Genomic DNA, 25170 nt, shown 5'->3' on the forward strand with positions numbered 1-25170 from the left:
CACAAGTAATCTAAAGCAGTGGCCACTCTGTGACTACCTCATCCTTTATACTTTCTAGGTTTCCCTTCTCATAAAACAGAAATTGAGAATTCTGGAATGAAAACTTAGAGGTCTCAGAAGTTATACAGGTCTATACTTCTCAAAACAAGCCATTTGTTCTTGGAAAATTCTGTCTCCAATTCTGTGCCACAGTGCCGCAGTGCCTCACTTCAAAATTGTGTTAATTAAAGTCCACAGCCTTTATCTCAGTGACTACTGTCCATAATGCCTGCCAGCTCTTGTTTCTTCATGAACTTGACAGTTTGGGTAATATCAATGTTTCTTGACTCAGGTGGTCTGTGAGAGTAGAAGCCTTTCAAACTAATTATTTTTAAATTAATTTTCTCTTTCTGCTTGAAGAATGATGGTCTAGCTTTCAATGAACTATTTTACTTTCAAATTTAGTAGAAACAAGAGAATTAGCCATAGACTCTGTGGAAGAAATATTGCTATTTCTTAGCATGGTCAGTAAGTTTATTGAAGAGTACAGTTAAGCTCTTTACCATGTGGTTGAGTTGTGTTAAGTATTCCAGAAAAATCTACTGGATCATCCCAAGGGCGGGAAGTTTCCTGAAGCTCCCTCCACTCAAAACCTCAGTAAATTAAGGAAAAGATTTGTTACCACAACACATTATTTGATGAAGGAAATTTTGAGTGAGGAAACAGCGTGAGAGATGGATATTCAAGCTGCTATACTGCCTCTTATTTTGCAAGTCCCATTGTGATGTCTTAAATTCCCAAGCAAAATTGTCAGAGGTGTCTCCCTGTTCTTGATTAGTTGCAAAGAAATATTTTTGCACAGGCTTCTGAAGTACAGCAAGGACTTGGCCTGCATTTATTGCTAACATGAGAGAAAAAGGGAGTGGCTAATATTGTTTCTGCACCTTGCTCTTCCACAGCTGTGATTGTTCTTGCTGTTTCCCTTCTTGCTGAAGGAGGGGCTGATCTATGCAATCTAGTGGACTGATTTTGGCACTAAAAATCCCAAAGAGCCCCTAGATTTTCCAATGCAAAATGTCTACCTCAAAGTAACTGTGGTCCTTGAGAAAGATTTGTTGTGGATTATTAGATTCCCATCACAGACTGAGGAAGAACACCATTCTGACTCAAACAATGTTTTTGAACATTATTAACTACTGGGTATCATGCTAGAGCAAGTTACTTATATCAACTTACTTATTTTTCATAATAACCCTATGAAAGAAGATTTGTTATTATCTCCATCTCACAGATAAGGAAATAGTCTGAGAGAGGTTCAGTAGCTTTCCCAGGTCCTGTAGGCAGTAGGAGCAAGGGCAGGATTTGAATCTAGGCATCCTAACTGCTATATGGTGCTGCCACGTGATAGCAAGTATGCCTATTCTGTGCACTCCCATATGAGTAGTTTATTGTCCAATGTGTTGTACACTTCTTCAGGCAGACCAGATCCATAGGAATAACCATTAGCAGCTGAATGATTGATTTATAGAGGATAGATACTTCCTGTTAAAGAGAATTTCACTAACTAGGGTAGTTAGTGCATAGATTATTATGGAGCTGTAGAGCTTTTAAACTTCTTGCAAATGTGAGTTCGTAGAAAATTGTAATAGGCTGAAGTTAGGTTGCCATGAGGCTCATGTTCTTGGGCACTTTGGCATCTTCAAGTCTTGTAACCTGGTAGCTACACTCATGGTAGTTATCTGGGAGAAGCAATAACAGATAGTGGTCCAGTAAAGACTCCAGGGCCTCTGCCTGAAATCAGTGGAGGCTGGATGTGTATAGACTGGAGTCCGGATGTGTATACACTGGAGTCCTGAGAAATACTCTGAGGAAGAACTAAGACTATAAGGCTTAGTGATAAAAGGATGCCAGATTTTTAAAAGGGATTTTGAGTAATGAGAAACATAAATTAGAAAAATTAGGCTATCACTCTAGCCATTGGCAACTTCTAATCAATCCCTCCCTGAACCTGGCTTTATTCATATACCAGTCTCTTTCTTCCTGGCCCAGAATCTCTTGTCAGAAACATGTTATTTCCTCTTTTGTTATTATTCAGTTGTTTTTAGAAAGAATGCCTCTATTAACAGCCTATTTCTTCTCATCTCAAGCCTCTGTGTGCCCGCCTCCACCCCTCCAAACACTCTATCAAATTTAATCTACTGACCTCACACTAAAGCCCCCTCTGTCCTCTCCAGCCTCGTCAAGTCTCTTTCCTTTCATAAACTGGCCAGCTTGCACATCATTGTTTTCTTGCCTCGCTTGACTTCCTCTACCCTGACCCCTGCTTCCCACTGTGCTTCTAAAAAGGTGTTGCTTATACAGCCAGAAGTTCCTAGGGGTGGGCAGTGTGCTACTTTGACATTAACATTACTGTAAAAATCCTTCACATTTATTTGCATTACCGTAAAAACCCTTCCCACCTTACAGCGTAAAACTCTGAAAGGTTTGATGCTTTGAATAAATCTTTACATCTTAAGTACTGAGCTGGTTACAAATTTCCTTTCATCAGGCTCTTCAATGTGATAACTATAGATTAAATCTGAAAATATGGCCTGTAAAACCAAAGATTAAACAATAAAGCTATCCTTAGAGGAACAGAGAACACTGGAACAAGTACTTGAGAAAAAATTATTCTTACTAGCTTTTTTTTTAGACGAACATGTGAAATTATGACCAGTACATAGCTTTTGTCAGCGATCTGGTCAGTACAGTAAGATGATTAAATGACACCATCCTAAAATTTTATACATGGAAAATCTTTTTCTAAGAAATCTCACAGAGCATTTTATTTCAGTGAAAGCTTTGAAAAATAAAGTAACATTCAATATATATACAAACATTAACAAATAATTAACATTACTTTTTAATTATTTAACAAATAATTAACAAATTATTTGTCAACAAATTTGTTAACAAGTTATTAATGTTAATACAAACATTAACAAATAAATAATTATTTGTTAATGTTTGTATAAGATGATCTGAATATTGTATGTCTGTTATGAATCTGTATGCCTTTAGCTTAGTGTCTTTTGAATATCTAACGTGGGACTCTGTTTAAGCAGAAACCGTATATTTTATCTGTAGTTCTCTCTGTCACTGAATATATTTGCATGGCAAATCCAAATGCTGTCCCAGCTGTTCCTAAAGTTCAAGGGGTTTCCTGCTAGATATATATTTATTTTAAAATTAATAGAATAAGATGGGGCTCTTTCTAAAATATTGGTTTAGGTGACTAGAATTCAAATCTTCCTCCTTGGTATTAGAATGGAAACATGGCAATACATATCCTTTAAACTGTGGTTCACTTCTGAAGACCTTGAAGCTGAAATCCCAATGCCACTGACTGTGACTTTTGAGAATTCTAAAAGAACTGGAATTCCAGAATCCCAGAATCCAGGAAACAGTAGAATGCTCCACAATTTAAAAATGCAAAAAAGTAGCCTGAGAACTAGTAATTTAGATTAGCAGAGTGACTGAATAACTCCAGAAAAACAATCAAATATGTTCTTCGTGAGAATTTGGAATCTAACGGGGTCATCAAGCGTTAACATAGGATTATTAGAACGTGTTATTGGAGACTGGTTGCAAGGAAGTTTCCAGATGTTTATAGAAAATACACCCTTATCTTGTACTCTGAATACAATGAGACTTACTTATCCATACCTGAGGAGAGGCTGGATGTTTGGTCCACACAGTAATACCTCGTGGCATTGTTATTTATGTGATGGCTGTTACTGGCATTTGCATTTCCTGGGAGGAAATGGCCACAGTCTGTAAGGTTTGTTATACAAACTCAAACCTCAAAGTGACAAGGGACATGGCAGTGTTCAGCTTACTATTTTAATTTGGTAAGGTTTAAGATAACATTCTTACAAGTTAAGGAATTCTAAATTAGGAAAAACTGAAAAAAAATTTTCATTTTGTTGGCTTCGTTTCAGTGGCTGTGGTATCATGGTTAAAAGCAAGTTCTCTGTAGCCTTAGGACTTGAGTTCAAGTCTCAGATGCTTTACTTTGGTTGTGAAACTTGGGAAAATTACATAGCCTTTCTGTGCATTAGTTTCTTAATTTATAAAACCAAAGAATAACAATATTACCGGCCTCACAGAGTTACTGGGAAGCACATAAAATATGTAAGAAATATAACATTATTATTATAATTCACTTGCATACTTAGCTAGCGATGGCTTTCTGAAAAATAATTCAAAAAATATAAAATTGGAAGCACACAACTGTATTTAAAAGAATATTCAGGTTATTTCTCTTATTCAAAGTAGTATATGATTGCAGAGGTGGTTGCAATAAAGTTTTATAGGACTTGGTTTGGTAGGGAGATTTGTGAACTAATAGAATTAATCATGTCAGAAACACACTGAAGAAAAATTCTTAGTAGAAGCCTCTAGATGAAGAGTAATTGTGAATGGTTAAAATGACCATTATAAATCACTCAGAAAAAAAAAGAAAGGCAACAAACCTATTTTCTTTTCTTGAAGTCTCATCATTTAGGTGTCAACTCAAATGCCCTCTCTCCGGGGAGCTCTTACACGACTATTCCTCCGTCATCTTTCTCCAACACATTGACCATTCAGTGCTCTCGTCAGTTTATGAAATTACCTTATTGATTTGGTTATATTTGTTTATTTTTATCTGCCTTCCCCATAGTTTATAAGCTTCTTACAGTATACTGTTCTTGGCTGTATTCTTGGCACCAAGAAGATATCTTAGTATATAATAGATACTCAAGAAATCTTTGTTAACATATACATAATTAATTATGCATATTCTATGTTTTCTTATTTGTTAAACCATACCTCTGGGCAGTTTCATCTGTGTTTATCATACATGGACAGGATTCTGATTCAATAAGATGTTTGCATTTTACTTAAATGTTGTAAAGGGCACTTTGAGGGGGAAAGGTTTCTGATTATGAGTCAGGAAATAAATATTTGGGTTTCAGCATTATGGCAATGAACAATAAACTTACTTTCTATAGGTAATTTGAAATTCCTTGAATATCCATCATGTGGATAACCAGTTAAGTCAATCTTCAAGCACTCCACTGACTAGACTATCTAGCAGTTGATGATTACAGACTTTTATTGCACTAGAAAATACCATGATAACTAAGATGAGAATACATGTAGAGGTACTGTTAAAGGGTCTAAGAAAAAGCTAGCCTCATTTTATAGTGTGTGTCAAGTTTAATGGTTACTTATTAAACAAAATAATTTTAGTATATTATAAAATATTTTTCAGAAAGAAGCCCTGATTTTTTTTTTTTTATTGGAGTTTAGTTGCTTTACAATGTTGTGTTAGTTTCTGCTGTACAATGAAGTGAATCAGCTACATGTAAACCTATATCCCCTCCCTCCTGGACCTCCCTCCCCCACCCCATCCACCCATCTAGGTCATCGCAGAGCACTGAGCTGAGCTCCCTGTGCTATCCAGCAGGTTCCCACTAGCTAGCTATTTTACACATGGTAGTGTATTGATGTCAAACCTAATCTGCGAGTTCATCCCACCCTCCTCTTCCCACCCTGTGTCCACACGTCCGTTCTCTATGTCTGCATTTCTATTCCTGTCCTGCCCTGATTTTAAACATGTCCTTTTTCCTAAAGGATGAGTTAAAGTACAAAGTCCAACAAAACACATGCTGAATACTCTGAGAAACAAAACTTGATTCCTAGAAAGTCCTCTGTGAATATTGTTGAAGATTGAATGGATGGATACATAAATGGATAGGATATATTCTTTTGTTTTTAACATCTTTATTGGAGTATAATTGCTTTACAATGGTGTGTTACCTTCTGCTGTATAACAAAGTGAATCAGCTATACGTATACATATATCCCCATATCCCCTCCTTCTTGCGTCTCCCTCCCACCCTCCCTATCCCACCCCTCTAGGTGATCTCCCTGTGCTATGCGATTGCTTCCCACTAGCTATCTGTTTTACATTTGGGAGTGTATATATATCCATGCCACTCTCTCACTTCGTCCCAGCTTACCCTGCCCCCTCCCCATGTCCTCAAGTCCATTCTCTATGTCTGCATCTTTATTAATAGGATATATTCTAAGTGCCAAGTTTTAGCACAATAACTATATCGATGGCTTTCCTTCTGTCCAAGTGATAGTGGGCCTTGGACCCACGTGGCACTCCATTTCTTTGATAACGGGCAAAAATTTTCAGAGAGAACATAGCACAGACTGCTTTTCCAAAAACTTCTTATTAAACAACTATTTTAAATCTGATCTCTACCAAGGAAATGTTTCTGCTTTAAGAAGCACTCTTCTCTTAATTTATGGCATAAATTTCATCACTTTATGGAACAAATCTCATTACTTTCAGACTCTATGAGAAATTTGGAAGACTCTATTTCAAAGTTGCTGATGCCTGTCAGAAATCTCACTGTTCAGTTCATTAAAATATACATTAAATTACAGAGTACAAGAGTATTTAACATCCACTGCCAATCCTGTAGCCAGTAACTTGCATGTGGCGGATGTCACCTAATAATCAATGGGTCCAATGGATTTTAACCAAAATTCACAATCATCTGAAATAAGACCCATTGTGTCACTGATTAAAATGCTCCCCGTTGTCCTATGTCTAATGGGATTGCGGTGACCTCTTCAGTGATCTGTCCTATTGATTGGAGCATATTTGAAACACTGAGGTTTTAAGTCTAATCAATTTATGGACATAGAGCTGGAACTTCTTTATGAATTTCAATACTGCTGAGGCAAATAAAAAAACAGATACATAGATTTTTTTTATAATCACCTCCATTGGTCAGCAGATGTGTATGATTGTATCATTTGAGTAACAAGTTAAGTAGTAGATATTCTTTATGAGAAGTTGGTATTTTGATAATATATGCTGGAATATTATTTCTATGGTGTCTGTCAAAAACTACTTCATGCTTGTTGAAAACACAAACATTTTAGTCAAGCAATTGTAAAGAGTGCACATAGCTTTGCCCATGTAGATACAGTAAACTAGGTAGGTAATAAACTAAAATTCAGAAATGATACAAATTTTAAAATTTATTTATTCAGCATATTTATTAAATGTGTATTTACACAAAATAATGTATATAAGGTATACTAAGATGAACTCCATAGCTAGCCTTCCCTCAATAAATAGCAATAGTGATAATCTAGATGTCTATAAAAATAAGTTTTGAGTTTTTAAATCAATTGATTGTTTATAAGAATAACTGATGCTACTATTATAATGGAAGACAGAATTATTAAATTTAATCCTTCTACTCATTTGCATTTACTCTGAGCTAATGTAAAACACAAGAATATTGCAAAAACAGTTGGTGAAATAACCAGTCTAAAATTATTGTCAAGTACGGAAAGTTTACTCATTCTTGAAAACTCATCATTATAGTTGCAACACAACAATGATATTATATTAATGGGTTTTTTTTTCTCTAAAATATTTTCTTCTAAAAATTATTTAAATATAATTTGGCATTTGTTTTAAGGATAGGCAACTCTACAATTATATATTGCCTATTCTGATAAACTGATGGTAATATAGAACCATTTTTTTAATCTGAGTATTTTCAAGGAGTTTTATGACAATAAAACATAGCTTTTTCTGAAAAATGAAGACCAGCATAGAGAAAAATAAAATATAGATAAGGAGAAGGTAAGCAAAAACCACTCTTCAGTTGTAATCACAGATGTATTTTTTTAAGTAGGCAAATGCACACTTAAGAAGAAATATCAGTGTGTATTTAAGAGGAAAATAAAGGATGTTTTAGTTGCCTCTAAGATCTTCAAAGGAGAACCCAAAGGTGTAGACAAAGGCTAGCAGATTCAAGATAAAGATTTTGATAAAGTATTGATATCACACCTATACTTGTGAAATAGCCTAGAAAAGCAGCAGTCTCTAGTTCTTCACTGATACTCTGGATTGACAATTGCTTTTAGTACAAAGGTCTTTGACAAGGAACTGAATATTTCAAGTAGAGCCTGTATGTCTCCATGCTAAGGATGTTCCATTTATTACACATTTATGCAACAAGGGAAAAGTGAGCAACTGTATAACTTCAAAACTTTCCTGTTGACACTGTGAAGGACAACTGTTGATATCAGTTAAAAGCCTATCATCTACAACAGCATTAAAATAAGGTCATGTGTGGGTGGGGGAGAATACATCACTGTGAGAATTCTACAGTGTGAAAGTTCACGTAAGAGACAAATACAATCAGTTCTATTCTACAGGAAACACTGAGCGAAGGTGATAACAGAGAGGGCCATAAACTCTAGCCTTCTAGCCTTGCGTGGATGATACTGAATTCACAGCTTTTCAGGGTCTGCGGGATGGGAGTTATAGGCACTCCTATACAAAAATCCATTTGTATTGGGAATGCCAATCAGATTATTACTTAACAAATCTTTCCTTCATTTTCCATTTACTAGTAATATTCTTTTCCATGTTATAAATAGAGAGTAATTAAAAATTAATAAAGTGCTTTATAATTGCTAATATTAAAATATTTTCATTTTAAGCCCAAACAGCAATTTCCGACTATATTTTATACTACACTATTTGATGCTTAATTCATAGCTTACACCTTATTCCACAAAAATAGATTGGGATGGCTTATGGGCAATAATATGAAAGAATATTGTAATTGAAAATTACAATATTGAAATTGAAAAAATCTTGAGTAATTTCTTGATAAACTTTCTGACTTTAGTGTGTATCTTTTGTGCAAGTAAAGCAGAAGCAGTCAAAACTTTGTAGCCATGTATAAAAATTGTTAGTGCTATGGACCAATGGAATTCAGCCCAATTCCACTGGGCTGAATGGCCCAGTGGAATTCAGCTATTGGAAAATGTGGAGTAGGCACATTTGGAGCTCAAGTCCTGCCATCAAACACTGTTGTATTACCTTGGACAGGTTATTTAAACCCCCTTGACACTGGGTTTTCTTATTTGTAAGATGGAGTTAATAATAACATAATATTAAGAGGGCTCTAATTTTCCTCATTGGATTCTTAAGAGACAAAAAGGAAATAATGTAATATTTGAAGGAGCTTGTAAATTATGCAGCATTGGGTAAATGACTGTCATTGTCATCGTAGCTTTCAACTTGACCAGTGTTTTTTTGTTTTTTTTTAAATTTTAATTTCCCTTTGTTCATTTTCAGTGGCTGTGTATTTCTCAAAAAGTATATTGATCATAAATTATTTTTATTACATCATCACATAATCATTTCCAATATGAATTATTTGAGATATTAAGTTTGTAAAGAATATATATTTCAGTTTTGAGAGCAATCTGTGTTGCATCTCTAAAATGTAGCAATGTTTGCACTCAGATTGTGTTTAGACTAAGAATGACATTGGACAACATTTTTTCGATAGTTTATTAGATTCTTATTTACAGTGATGAAACTTCAATCTTTAATCAGAGTCTTGCCAAAAACAGATTTGCAACAGGGTAACTTGAGCTCTCATTTTTTGGAGTCCTGATTAAAGTATCTTCTACTTTCAATGTGAAAGGCCTAGAGTCTCATTAACAAAAGGAAAATTCTTTGTGATTGTCCTGTTTCTCCCTAAGGAAGCTTTCTAAATCTCAGCAGTCAAAGGTTTGCTATTTTAGCAGACTTTTATTTTTAATGTTGGGAAAAAATTAAAGTTAGACTGAACAATTTTAATTTTTTCTCTGTCCTATTTAACATACAGTGAAAATAACTGGAGTTTCAGGGAGCTGGGCTGTCCTCTCCTCATACAGAAATAGGACTGAATTTGGTAACCACTGGGAGTTTCTACAATGACTGTGGTATTTCTAAGGCTGCAAAAAAGCACTTTCAAGGCCCACGTTTTCTTTGTTGTTGCTTTTAATTTGTGTTTTCCTGATGCAGAAATTTAAAATGAAAACAATAACTAAATTTGCAATATTTGCAATATTCCTGTTCAATCCTTACTGCATTCAGAATGTAGGTTTTTTTTTTTTTTTTTAAATAAATAGTAATGCACCTTAGATGCACCCTTCTTTATTGCCATGGGAGTTTTTTAAGTGAAGCCAATTGAGCCACGTAAAACATGGAGCAGGCAAAGAATTTCCTAATTTTCAAATTTCCAAATTTCCTAATTTGCTAATTTTCATGTTAGCAGTGTACTACATTTCCGTCAGAAAGATATGAGACTTAACATGAAATATTTCAGAGTTATAATTGAACACGTATTCCAGAATATAGGATGTGCACACTCAAATGAAAAATAAGCCATCTCTATCACATTTCTTTCATAATGTCCATAGTATACTCATGGAATCCGGGCAGGTGTAATAGAGCATTAGAATTAGAGTCAGAAGCGTCCCTTCTTGTTTATAACATGAGAATAAAAATATCTTAGAACTAAATCATTCAATGAAGGAACAAAGATGCAAAATATTTCATAAAATTGTCAACAATTATTTGTATTTCCCTCAGGCACAAATCTGGTTGTGTCACTTCCCTGACTCAAGCCATGTGGTAATTTTCTACTTGGTCCAGGCTTTGCCCCAAGCTCCTGAACCTGGCATCCACATTGTGAGTGGGTGCCACACTCCCTTCTCTCTCTTATCTCTCACTTTTTATCCTCTCTATACCCTCTGCTCTGGCCACTTGGGTTAACTCACTTTTCTCTGAACGTGCTTTCCGTTGACTTTTGCCAATTTTCCTGTTTTGTCTAAGATGTTTTCAGTGCACTGAAATCCTCACTCCTAGGATCTTCCTAAGCTCTTCAGACTGAATTATTTCTTTCTTCATATGAGTTCCTAGAGCAATCAGCCCACGCCATCTGCTATTAGTGGTACCTGTGTTATTCATTTTGATAGACTAGGCGTACCTTGAGGGTCTTATACATTTTTGTACATCCCCCACCAAGACCTATCGCCTCTCTACATGTCAGAGACATTTAGGACATCTAATGGAATCAAACCATGGATTATATAAGTTGACTTGAAAAGATGTTAATGAACTTAATAAGTGAGCAGACAATATACATATTTTCATTTATTAATATAATAAGAAATATATCTATTATATTACACTAAATGAAAAATACCTACTTGTCACACTGTCAAAGGAGAGCAGATGGGATATCAAAATATGACATTTTTATCATCTTTGCTTATCTATTTCATCCGAGAATTCTCAGTAAGTGGAAAGTTATTAAATTATTATACATCAATGCAAAGAGCAAAGCCGTACTCCTTGGAGACAAATGTGCAAAGAGACTTAACACGTCTGCTGTTAAGTATGTATAATATACTTAAAATAGGCAAATTTAGATGCCTTTGAAGATTTACACATGTGGAAAGACATCCCCGAGACCACCTACAAATGAAGTAAAACCTATACCTAACAGTACCCAAAGAATTTGTAACTTTGAAGAATGCGGGTTACATGAAAGTACAATTTGAGGGAAGTAGAAAGGGAGGGAAGAAGAAGAATTTGATCCTAGATCAGAAGTTGGCAAACTTTTTCTACAGAAAACCAGACAGTAAATATTTTTGACCTATTTGGGTCATATAATCTCTGGAGCAACTACTCAGGGCTGGATTGCAGCCTGAAAGCCACTATGCACAATACATAATGAATAAGCATTGCTATTTTCCAATAAAACTGTACTTATAAAAACAGGTGGTGAGCTGAATTTGGCTAATGGATTGTAGTGTGCTGATCCCTGTCTTAGATTTTTGGTTATATGTAACTGGCATCATCATTATTATTTTGAATAAGTCATTGTCCATTTAAATTGTTTTATGTAACACAAATTAATAAATTACCATAAATAACCACATTAACTGCAATTTTGGAAACTTTAAAAAGGACCAGGCAATAAAAGATAAGCTGAGATATATAGATTTTTATCATTAACTGCCCATCAGAGTCAGATAAAGGAATAAAGGATGATCTTGGTCATTAACAAAATACTTCTTAAACTGTTTCATTGAACGCTTATGAACTTTAAGATGTTAATAGATGTTCAGAGAAAAAGTATTCTGCTGTTACATAAATCTGTGAAATACTGGACTTAAATACAGGTAAGTAGTGATAGTAGTAAAAATGTCAGATAACTTTTATGAATCCCTTATTGTGTTCCAAGTAGTTTTTACTATTATCTCTATTTTAGAGATGTCTGCACTAAAACATAAGAGGTAAAGTAATGTGTGCCTGGGTCACTTAGCTGGTAAGTGGTAGAACCTACTGTAAAATACAGTTTTCACCATACTGTTGAGCTCTTAGCTGTTGAACTGTGTACATACTGACTCTCAAAGCTTTAAAAAATGTTCAAGCACTGTTAGTATATATTAGTATATACATTCAAGCAGTGCACATTTCCAAGAGATAGTAAAGGACGCATCATTTCTCAAATTTACTTGACCATGAAAAAAAAAAAAATCCTTACTAAAATTCCAGCTGATCATTAGAATAATCTGGGAAACTTTAGAAAAATATAAATTTAAATCATTTCAGTTGGCACTGTTGGCATTGAAGAGAGAGAGGTCAAGGGATGTGAATTTTTGCAGCATTCTTGCCTTAGATGATACTGATCATATGCCAGTTTAGGGATATCCTTTTGTTCTAATGCCATGCAACTAGAGATTTTTGTATACTCCATCCATTTTTCATACTCCATTCCTGTCATGTAGTGAGAGGTGGGAGTTTGCAGAGTGAAAAAAATCAAGAACACAGGTCCTCAGTTCCTAAAATCAACTATATGGCAAGAGCAGCTAATTTAGTTCCTTTGTTACTTCCTAGTATAAAGTAGTCTCCATGAAAATAAATAGGCAGTGTTTAATATATTATAATTTTATTTTGGCCTATATTGTTTGGTTTAATTACAGAATTTTTCATTTTTAGACAAAGGAGCCTCTTTTTGTTAGAGCCTTTGTAAACCTAGGCTCCTTTTGCAAATTGTCCTCTATCTGTGTCAAAGACAGATTTTAGATATGGCAATATTTTATTGTTCTTGTCTACTTGTAACTCTGGGTTGTCATGGAGCTAGGTCCTGATATCACATTTCTATAGACAATTGGATGAAATAAATGTTTGCATCCAATGTATTTATTGGAAAGGAAGATGCAAGTGAGCATTAAACCTGAAGGCTTAAAATGTAGATAAAAGACCACAGGAAAGAAATATATTTATATTGCCTTTGCAAATAGTAAGCTATGCCAGCCATTGTGGTGTTTTTACTAAGTTTCTGTTGGCCTTTGTTTTATCATCTGTAAAATAAGTTCAAAGTTCTTTTCCATATCCAAAATTCTGTTGTCAGCTCTTAAGAATAGGAAGGACTTAGATTAAAAAAAAAAAAAACCCATGATGCTTGCCTTTTATAAATAGAACTTGTATAAACTCAGATACTAGAAATCCAATCCCATGCCAAGAAATAACAATCATAGTCAAGGGTCAATATTAAAACAAAATGATTTCAAAATCCCAACCAAGTAATGTTTAATTAAAAAAAAAACAAACCACAAACTTTTGAGCAGTCAGAATTGTTAATTATAAATTGATATGCAAAACTTTAATTTTCAAATTCCCAATACTATTAATTCTTCATAAGACATATGATGACATTATTGTATCCGTCCTATAGATAGAAGGATTAAAATTATTTGAGTTTTGTTCATGGTCTCATGACATAATAGGGAGGAAATTAAGAGTTGTGTTCATTGGATTTGTATCCACTTTAAACAAATTTATACAGTCATAAAATAATATCATCTAAAAGCTTTTTCAGGACATAAATGAATTTTTTTGTCACTTTAGTACTTTATTCACTCTTTTCGTGGTGTCATTAAATTCTTGCAAAGATGGTTTTATTGTGATGTGGTGTATAGCAGGCTGGAAGCAAGGAAATCAACACTGGTGATATGTGAGACTGAGATTACTGATGCTAATCAGTGGTGATTAATAGTCCAAAGTACAGACTCTAAAATAAGCCAGTCCCCAATTAATAATGACTAAGGCTTGAGAAAGATCACCAGGATAAGCAAACCCACTGATCACTTCACATCGCCTCTAGTTATTTGTTTCAAGCTCTTCCTCGAAAGGTTGGCAAAATACAACTAAAAATAGACCAATAGTTTTTTCTTGTGCTGTCCTTCATAAAACACACTGCCTGATATATAAATCAAGCTATAGGAAAACAAAACAAAACAAAAATATTGTCAGGGAGAATAAGGAGGAGTAGAAAAAGATTTTCTTAAAGTAAGAGCATTTCCCAGCTCCCTCAAATTTCACACGCATACACATACAACGCATGTATGAAGCAATTTCAATTTAGACTGTATAGATTATAGATTAATACACAAAATTTGCATAAAATATGTAGACCTAATTTATGAAATAAGATATGAGAGACAGAAGAAAACATGCTTGTTAGTATCACACCATTGACTAATTACGTGTTTTGGTGAGTAAAACCACAATTAAAAATAAACAAATTTCTGACATATTCAGAATCTTGTACAATTAAAGTTTGGAGGGGAGACTGCCAGGTCCCTCTTTTCAGGTTCATCTTCTCACAGTATTGGAGAGTCAGTAAGGAATGGACAGCGAAGTCTACACACAGCTCATGACTGACCTCAAGTGTGAGGTAGTCACTAGCAGTGATAAGCTCCGCAAATCTCAGATGTGGCCACAGATCAAACACCAATCTCCTGGTGTGCCCTGGGAACAGAAGGCCACACACAAATCTCTGTAGTCATGCTTATCACACAGTTATCACCATTAATGGCAGCATCTTGCCATACGAAGGACAGCGATAAAAATCAGTGGGTGAGTCTATATATAACGAATCAAAGGGCCAGCTGACCATCAAGTCTCTTAAAATTTAAAGCAAGAGACTTTTTCAGACTATTTCATCCTTCAGGGGTTAACTTGGAAGCCATTTATTCCTACAATTCTAATCTCTCATTTTAAAAAGTGTTGAGGGTCATTTCCAGTTCTCATCGGGGCTTTTGAAAAATTATTTCAAAAATCTGGTCTGTTTTCTAGATTTAATGTAGTTTTGTAGAATTAAAACATGTCAAGTGAGCACAATATAAAAAGAAAGAGAAAGGTTTGAGGAACTTTATAAAGTTTTAACAAAATTGACTTCTAATCTTTGAAACTGGTCAGACATTATACAAATTGAGCAGAGGCTCCCTAGTTATTTACAAAGATGGATATCCCCCATTGAGAATTATCCACTTTGAGCGTGTTTGTTGTACAGGCTGAGGGCTGAGCTCCAGAGGAGCAACTGTCATTACTGATTAAGATTACTTAATCTCTGTTATTTTGTAGCTACTTGAAAGGAGAAGCCATTCTTGAATTCACTCAAAGGCAGTTTCAATATTAACAACTACAGCATGTTCCACAAAACAAAAACTGCATTTTGCAGAGTCAGTGATTGTGGAATTAGTCTTTTCAATCTCCCAACAAAGACCTCAATTATCTTTGTTGTATGAAATTATGATGTTTTCTAGGACTTTCTTTGGATGAAATCTTACAAATGCCCCTGTTTGTTCCATTAATCATTTGTTGAGAACTTGTATATCCTCTCTTGGGAAAAATATCTTTAAAAATCCCACCCATATTCTTAAAATTCACCCATTTCTCTGTTATTAAAATAAATACAGAGGGTCAAAAAATAAAAATAAAAAAATAAAAATAAAACAAAAAAAACCCTTCCAGTTGTTAGGATGAAACTTTCACTGCCTTGCCTCTCATATTTCAGCAGGACATAACACATTTGATTCCATTTGGTGGCATTAAAATACATACATACATACAATCTTCATACCTCTGGAAAGATGCATTCTGTACCCCTCTGTCCTAGTACAAACATCTTAGTTTCTGTGCCTCTCATAGAAACTGGTGCCATGGCAGATGAGTGGGTGGGGTACAATAAGTTGTATTTCCGCAAGGTGTTAACTATGAGTCCCCTCAATTGAGATTTCTTTACAGACCCCCATTTTTTCCTGTTCTTTCACCTATTTGGTTATCAGTTCCTAGAATGTGTTACTTTCCATTCTTTCTCTGTATTAAAACAAACAGACATAAAAAAGAAACAAACTCCCAGTCCTAAATTTAAAAAGCCTTTCTACTCACTTTTACAGATTTAATGTTAGATTTAATGTCCATTAATGTTAATTGGACATTAATGATGGGGGCATAGATTAATGAGAAAGTTGGGAAACCTGTCTTCCTGTGAATGTACCCATTGAAGAGCAAGTCAGTTCTAAACCTTAGTTGGCATCGACATTTTTTATGGGTGTGATGATTTGGCAGAATACTCTGATTAATTTTCTGTCCTCTTTGCTGCTTTCCTCAAGATTTAAATGTTAAATCCAAAATTCAGGGCAAAAACTAGGCAGCTTACCACAGCATGAAAACATGTTTTTTTTTTTTTTTTAAAAAGCAACAACATATTTACAAAATGTGCAAAATGAGAAAATAACCACACTGAACCTATTAAAAATAAAAACCAGAAACCTGATCAACTGTCAGTGTCTGAAATAAAACTAAAACACTACAAGTTTTAAAGTATAAAAAAATCCAAAAAGGCTAATTCCAGCTGAGTGAGAGTTATAAAAATACTGAGCAAAATAAGAAATTATTTCTCCATTTAAGAAATTCAGCATGAGATAGTTATCACAGAGCCAAAGCTGATAGAACCTACATTTCCAATCAAGTTTTTCTGTAGGAAATGCTATTGTAATTTATTATTTATACTTCTTATTTCTCAAAAAGTAGGTTCCAGTGTCATTTTGCCTGAGTACACATAAAAGAAAGATGAGAAAACCTACTATACAATGACCTTTAACTTAATACAATATTACCAGAACACTGGAAAATTTAGAGTTTTCAAAAAGGGTAGAGAGAAATCTATTTTCAAAGCTTGCATCAGTAAGTGTTGAAAAAACCCCAACGTTTATAAATAACATTATTTTTTCCATCAGGTGACACATGTATATCAATTTTTTTTTTAACCACACTAAATGTTTATTTTTTACTGCGGTATAGTTGATGTACAATGTTATAAGTTTCAGGTGTACAACATAGTGATTTACATTTAAATTTAGTGATCAGAAAAGACTGAAGCAGGGACTTCAGTATGTTTCTGTAACTGTATAGAGTGAGACCACACAACTAAAACACTGGATGGTCATTACAACACTTGGGATGGAGATGCAATCCAAGATGAGTATTGGTTAGGAAGGGGTAGGGAGAAGGAGTAGAAAGTAGAAGCAGTATGGAAATATGTGCTTCATGAACAATGCGTGTCATCTTTAGGGGTCCAAAGAGCACTCTTTACCTGAAGCTTGAATGCTTCTCTAATTAAAATGGAGAGGTCAACACATAAACAGAAAGAAATGAAGGCATTTTAAAGCAACTTTTTTTATTCTATGTGTTCAGTTATAACCTGACTCATTTTGTTCACCAAATATATTAAATGCCTGTTATGTGGTTTATATGGGGCTAGGGTTGGGAACAGAGGAGAAAAAAGAAAACACTGTCCCTAGCCTCAAAGGGTTCACTGTCCAGTGGGAGAGACAGGTCCTTTCACTTTATGTTATTGCAGTGTGACAGAGGTGGTAAAGGTGGTGAAGAGTTTATATTCTGAAGCCAGGATGCCTGGGTTTGAATCCTAGTTCTTCTACTTTAGATATGGTGTTGGGCAAGCTGCTTACACTTTGGTGCTTCAGTTTTCTCGTCTGTAAAACAGTGCTAATAAAAGTGTAACCTCATAGTGTTATTATGAAATGTGCTATAATACATATAACGGCCTTAATGGTGTCTGGCTATGATTATTGTCCTTGTTATAATGGTGTGAGACGCAGCCCAGGATACAGAAGTAGGACAGTCAGAGAGGGCTTTGCAGTTGAGATGAGATTTAAATGGAATTCTGAAGCAGTCTAGTAAGACTTATACAGGTGTGTATAAATGGTGAAAAAGTATGGGACAGCATGAGCAAGCACACAGGGAAGAGAAGTCACTGAGAGTTTGAGATACTTGGAGAGGTTGATGTGTAGAATCTAGACTATACTAGGGAATTTAGATTTTTATCCTCAAGACTGCCCTGAATGTTTTTATCCTTTGCATGCTGGTCATCTCCACCTCCCCAGCCATTAATATCTCTTCACCTCTATTCAGTTATATTCTTGGCTATAAAGTCATTTTGTTTAAAAAACATATTTAACTAGGTCATCTCTATGTATAACAACCTGCATTTTGTCCCTTGTTATTCTTTAGACTGAATCTAAATATTTTGGCCCAGTACTCAAGTTCCTCTTTCCACGTTCCAAAAATGCTAGGCAAATTTATGTCTCTCTCCTTATAATGGCATTTTAGTAAGATCCATCTTCCTGTTATTCTCATCTCCCTCCTCTCCTTGCAGATTTTATTCATCCCAATCTCTGATTTTGCTCAAGCAGTTTCCTCTTTGGAACTTTAATCTCCCTGGATAAATTTTAATTTTTTAAGGCTCATCTGTGACCATCCTGAAGAAAAAGAAAGTTTGTCTGACCAAACCTCACACCATGTTGATAAGCTTCTGGCACCACAATCCCTTGGTGTTGACCTTCACAATCACACACTTTAGACTTCCTTTTCCCCACTTCTCTCTCCACGTTGTTCATGCCTTCCTTGTGGGTGGAGATTTTGCCTTCTAGATACCTTACTTTCTAATGTATGTACAGTACACCTACAGTATCTTATATATCAAAAAGCCCAATAAATACTTGTTGGATGAATATATAACATGTAAAAATATCTTGTAATACAACCTTCTTAATAACATGCCAAGATTATTATGTGAAAGTTGCATACAGCTTTAAAGATCAGCTTACAAGAGACAAGAAACTAAATTAGAAGACAATCAGATGGCTGATATTTACTTAGGCGTACATAGTTCACATAGATAAGTAGAACATTTAAAAAAAGGTGTTGGAATTCTTTCACTTGAGTGACTTTTAAAATCGAGCTTCCGTCATAAAAATGTAGGTGAAGACATGGAGGAATGGAGAATTTAGAGTAAATCCCTGGACATTAGAGTTTAGAAGGAGTGAAACAACCATTTGTTCAATATCTATTGTGTACCAGTCATCACAAGACTGCTAACTTCATATAAATTATCTCACAAAATCTTTCCAACATCTCCTCCCATCAGAAGTAATGAGCATGATGGCCATTTTGTAGCGAATGCTACTGTGGCTCCAAAATTTAAGGACTCCTTCCAAAATCTTACATCTAAGTGATGAATTTGGGATATGAATCCAGGTCTTTCTGACTCTAGAGTGCTTTGATATAGGCTTTCTTGTTTGAATGTATTTAGAAATAGGTTAAATAACTTGACAATTTTGGACAGGTAACAAACTTTCTTGGTCTCAGTTCTTCATTCTTATTAATGATCTCTAAAGCTCTTAAAATTAAATCCTTGTGAAAAAGTGGCATCTGTTTTCTTTTTTTAAATCACATTGATTTAAAATCAATGATATTGAAAGTCAGGGAAAAAGTTGTGCATATCAACAGATTAAATATTAACTATAGCAGGTACAGATAGTTGGAGTAAAGGAATTACTAACTAACTTGATATGTCTTTATTGTTTGACATGGTAAAATTATTATTACCTTTGAGATAAAATAAAATCTAATAAAAACAGGGAAAACTATAGCATTTTAAGTGGTGAGCTAAGTTAAAAAAAACCAGTCAGTATCTTTTCTTCTTTTATATAATTTGGTAATCAATATGTAATAATCTCACATTTTATCTTGGGTACTTTTTGTTTGGGCTAGGCTATCTTAAAATGTCTTTTTGCATTCTACTCTAGATAAATATGCATGTTAGAAGAGAGTGACATGATTCTAGAACCATGTCTAGAGTCAATCACGTGTTGAGTATTTGCATTTACTTTTGTTATCCTAAGAGTAAAAGTAGCTAATATCAAAATGTGTCCAATATGTTAAAGACCAGAAAGGTATTAATAAATATATGATACTCAACTATTATTTGATGTCAATAATGGTAATTTTACTAGACTCTCAAGCCTCTTCTCAATATTGTGCAACAAAGTATCATAATGCGTGAAAAAAAAAGTCTAGAATAACACTTATGTGTAAGAAAGTTGAATATGATAATTATCATTAAAATTTCTCTCGTGTCCTGAGGAATCTAGTTAAAATAAACGGGTTCCTTGGGTAAATTAGAACTGGTTTGAGCCCATAACTTGGAATAGACCAAATGCAATGAATTGCCAATACACAGGAAGTACTCTGATCATGATCAGTTAAAACCTTTTTCCACGTATTGACTTCTTCCACCATTTGATTCTTGTAAAGAAGGAAGCTGGGTCAGTGCTAATAACTGAACATTTCTTCTCTCAAACATAAACAGTCTCACTGAAAACTAGCTATATCTTCTTTTGCCTACAAGATTCTGAGCACCTTGTCACAGAACTTAGTTAGGTGAAATGAAAATCTTTATATCAAGCCATCAGTATGACAGAAACTCCAAGGCACAAACTGCCATTACATTTGAGGACATGTTGATATATTAATTTATACCTAAAGGGTTCATACCTGGCTGTAGGAAACACTAATTAAAACTAGCCATTAGAGAAAAGAGACTCCAATAAGAGATAAAAGTGAATTCCAAGTTACTTGAAAATATGACACAAGCATAAAAGAAAGACTAAGAAATACCATGGTACCATGGAGGCTGAAAGGCTGAAAAATTATTTATTTATTTATTTTTTTTTTACTACCTTTTACAAGGGACTATGATAAAAATTCAGTTCTCTCTGGGGTCCTGTAAGTAAAAAAAAAAAAATCTAATGAGCAGAGAACAGAATGGGGACCATGCTCTACGATAAGTAAGTCCAATGTATATTCTTAATATAAAGACCACAGCTCAGAAGTGTGTCTCTGTAGCACTTGCATTTCCATACACTAAATAGATAATTCTAGACTATAATTAAATGGCTCCAACTACAGGCTAATAAGCCACACACACACCCACCCAAAAACTCACAAAATTTAAACATTAACTTAATGGACACATAGCCTTTAAACAAAGTTGTTTCCTTCAGAAAACATATTTTCTTATAACACCAAAGAAATGTTTAAGGGCAAAAATAAAAGATGGTAACATGCTCCAAATACTTCTGAAGGAAAAAGTTATTGTGAAACCCTACAGATACTGATCAACAAACCAATTACCTATTTGTTGACCACACTGGTACTTATGCTAACTGGAGTCATATTTTTGTAAATCAAAGAGAAATTTAAAACTGTGTTTTTCCAACTGTCATTTTAATGTAGTAATCTAAGTATGTGGTGTAAAAAGTTAGTATTCAATAAATAAAAAGGGTAACTCATACCTTAAATTCCTCCAAGATTTTGTAATTTTTCCCATGATAGTCACAAGAGTTTTTCACTTCTTTGCACTCAGGACAGCATCCATTGTGTTCCACTTTAGTACACTTTGGGTGAATTTTAGGGCATTCTGGCTGGTCACAAACAGGTCCATCCAGAGCACAGACACATGGACAGTTGGAATGCCCTGGGAAAAATCGTTCTCCCAACTTGTATACAAAGCCGCTGTCATCCACACACCCTTTCCCTCGATAGTCATCAAAAATCAGATTGTCATTACTGGAAGTCTGGTCACCTTCATCAGCAGGATAGTCTTCATGACTGATGGCAGCAGAGGTGACCAATCCGGGGATGACCAACAGAAGTATGCAAGCTTCATGAATATGAAGAGCCATCCCCCTCCTCAAAGGATTCTGGATGTTCTCCTAATATTAGATATACTCAGCTCCTTCCATGAGAATACAAGAGGGGTAGGCTGAAAAATAAATATTTAAAAAGAATAATTTGACATATATAAAGAGAATATAGATTCATTTAAACCCATGCTCTTAACATGTTTATTGGAGATCTATTTGGAAGCTACTAAGACCTCAAATCAACTAAGTTCATGCAACTATCTACACTTTATTATGAAGTTTGGAGGGTTGATCCTTGGCCATATATGCATTAAAATTGTCCTTTATGGACTTATTTCACCTAGGAATCTTCAGCTTAAATTTACCTTCTGAATTTCAAAGGTCTAGCTTTGTCTAAATTATAAGAAGTGGTTTTACCGAGACTCAAAGGGTGATCTTACTAATAGTTACAAATAACTTGAGAATATTTGAATTCACATTCTCTTTGAATTCACTGATTAAACTAATGAGTGACAGAATGTATATATGTTACAATCATCTGAAAGAAAACTCAAGACATTAGTGAGAAGACATTCTACTTCTAAAAGAAAGGGAAGAAACCAACAGCTGAATGTAAATTATCATTGGATGCAGCTACTACAAAGGTCTTCTTACTTCTTTATGCCCATAATTGGAGAACAATGGTCTCAATATAGGTGACTTGTTTAAGGGAACATGAATCTGGATTTTGAAACATAGTTAAGAAGGAAAATAGCACAACTATTCCACAGTGAATAAAAGAAAGAAAACTTTAAATAATAAATAAGAAAATGCCGGGTATTGAAAAGGATTTGTTAAAAATTTATTTGTATTATTGTCCACACCTTTATTTTACTCAGGAAGTAAGCTCCTAGTGGGCAGGAAAGATGTATCTGTAAATTATTTTTACAGCAACTTGACTCTAATATTCATGTAATAAATACTACTTGAATTAATTACTTCAACATAAAGTAAATGACATTCACACACTCTTGAAAACATAACTCTTTTTTGACATGCCAAAGATACTTGCATTTAGGCAATTTGCACAAAAATGCCAGTGTAACTGTTTATTGAAGTTTCTTAAAAATAGGGTGTTGCCAATTCATAGAAAATATGCCTTATTAATTTGGTGTTATTGACTCTTGTACACTTCACTTAGTATTAGTGCTTGGTGGGGAGTGTTGGTAGGGGGCTCTTATTTAAATTATCAGAGTGACTAACTCATACAAAGCCTTGGGAAAACTGTGACTTTAGGGAGTAATAGATAAGAAAAGTGTAAAATAGTTCATTTGCCTATTTAAATGATGCTGGCTTTATGCCAATACTGCTAAAATTGTATATAGGACATCTTCAGATCATTTATAAATGTTATTTGTTGGTTTGTTTTCAGATTATAATAGCAATGATAAACCATCGATTTTTAGTCTAACATGCAGATAATTTTAAATAAGATAAAGATAGCATTAGAAAACTTCAAGAACTATTATACTTGCATTTTAAGTTAGATATGCAAATTCTAGTAATAGTAAAATGGAAGGGAGTATATTCATGCCCTCCTTTAAGAGAAAACTGCTCTCTAATATTAGAATTCCTTTTGGGTAGGTAATGATAAAGGAGATGGATTTCTTTTAAAATATGTCAAAAACAGTGAGTCATGACAGAACAAAAAAAAATGCAAACCTATAATTCTACTTGAGAAGGTGGAAGCTCCCTTTGACAAAGCATTTTTTCCCTTAAATTACTACAGAGCACACAAACATAATATAAGCTTCTGAAAAAGCATAATTTTCCAATTAAAGCATGCATTTATACATTTCCCACATATTTAGAAAGTTTATCTTAGAAGAAAAAGGAGCTATTGTGCTTTCTTATAGTTTTCTAGTAGTATCTGTCAATACATGCAAGATAAGCCATATAAAATACACATATCATTCTGTTTCAAAAGGACATAGAAAATGATCTCTTTGTAAGCTACAGGTAGGCATTAATGTGTCAGGTTAGGGTGAATGTAAACTTAAAGGTAAAAATAGGGATGTAATACCTACTTTATATAAACATTAAGCATGCTTTTATTATATGAAATATATTTTACAATCTGCATGGAGGAAACAAGGTCTTCTTTTCAGTATAAGAAAGCTATTTTTTTCAAGAGCATTCTTCTTAATTAAGCTACTCTAGTGCAGTTTAATATTTATTTAAGAGAAGAAACATTAGAGAAATCAAAATGTTTATCTGAAGATTTTTTAATAAGTAAGCAAACATTGCTAAACTGAGGATCACTTCCCAGCTAAACTTTCCCCCACCCCATATTGCTACATATGATTTTAAATGACTGCATCTATTTCTTTGAGAAAACAAACATAACTCATGTCATGAGATACACTTACCTAATCACTCTGGAGGTTAAATGGTGGTGGTGGGGGTCATTGACGAATACAAACTAAAAGATCAGGTATGTTTTAGAAAAGCAGTTTCTTTTTAATTATCCAAAGAATACATTTTCAGGCTTGAATTAAAGGCAATCCATTCTACCTCCCATTTCAAAACACAGTCAAGAAGCAGTCTCCCGCCCTTCCAGAGAGAAACACAGCAGACACACATAAGAAATATGCTTTGGCTCTGTCTTCAGAATTCAAAGCAAGAGGCAATGCTGGTCCTGTAGCAATCCAGACCCCAGTAGCAGAATCATGTTGAACTTATTTTTAGCCTTTTCCCAGATCCTTCTATGAAATTTCCCGGCTGATTACGCCTCCTCCACACATGAGTTCACTTACACAGTGTTTGATATGGCAGTAGAGGTGATTTGGCTAGGCTCTGAGGATCAAAATCAGCAACAGCATGCTGTAGCTTAAAGCCCACTCCGCTGGCAGTACCGTCAGCATCATCCACGATATGTTGCTTGAATTCCCCCCTTAAACACCAGAAAATACTAACTGTGGACATGAAGGAAAGGAGCAACTTTAGCTGGGTTTCTGCATCACTGAGCGCAGTTTGCAGACTGCTGATTTGGAGCTCATTCTGCCGGCAGCTGGGAATTCCTCAGCACCACGGACAGCGCCAACAACTGGCTTCTGAGCCGAGCTCGGTCGAAATCCGAGCTGCTCCTTAGGACCAGGCTAGAGCGTTCTCTAAGCAGTCGCACTTTATACAGTGGATGCATGCATTAAAGGGGGAAAGGCATTTTACGTGCAAGATACTTACTTGCATTGAGATTACGATGTTTTTCTTTTCATTTTTTATTGTAATTATACTTAATGCATTCTCCCATGGGCTTCAGAGATGAAAGTTCTGGAAGAGCCTAGCATTTAGACTTAAGCCATCTGCAGTCTCTGATTATTATTAACAGATAAAGTATAATCATTGTTAAAGAATCTGTGAAAATGTATGCTCCCCAAT

The 25170-nt window shown here is 34.6% G+C and overlaps 1 protein-coding gene across 1 annotated transcript in view; it reads right to left on the reverse strand.

The window, feature by feature from the left end:
• Nucleotides 1-21792, reverse strand: part of VWC2L (von Willebrand factor C domain containing 2 like) — a gene marked incomplete at its 5' end in the record, with an annotated part of 32003 nt that extends 10211 nt beyond the window's left edge. Inside the window, one exon of the mRNA XM_082395858.1 lies at nucleotides 21403-21792. Coding sequence (XP_082251984.1) covers nucleotides 21403-21792 — 390 coding nt within the window. The remainder of the gene's footprint in view (nucleotides 1-21402) is intronic.
• Between the last annotated feature and the right edge of the window lie 3378 nt (nucleotides 21793-25170).

The sequence above is a fragment of the Balaenoptera borealis genome, assembly GCF_965194805.1.
Source record: "Balaenoptera borealis genome assembly, chromosome: 6".
Taxonomy (NCBI): Eukaryota; Metazoa; Chordata; class Mammalia; order Artiodactyla; family Balaenopteridae; genus Balaenoptera; species Balaenoptera borealis.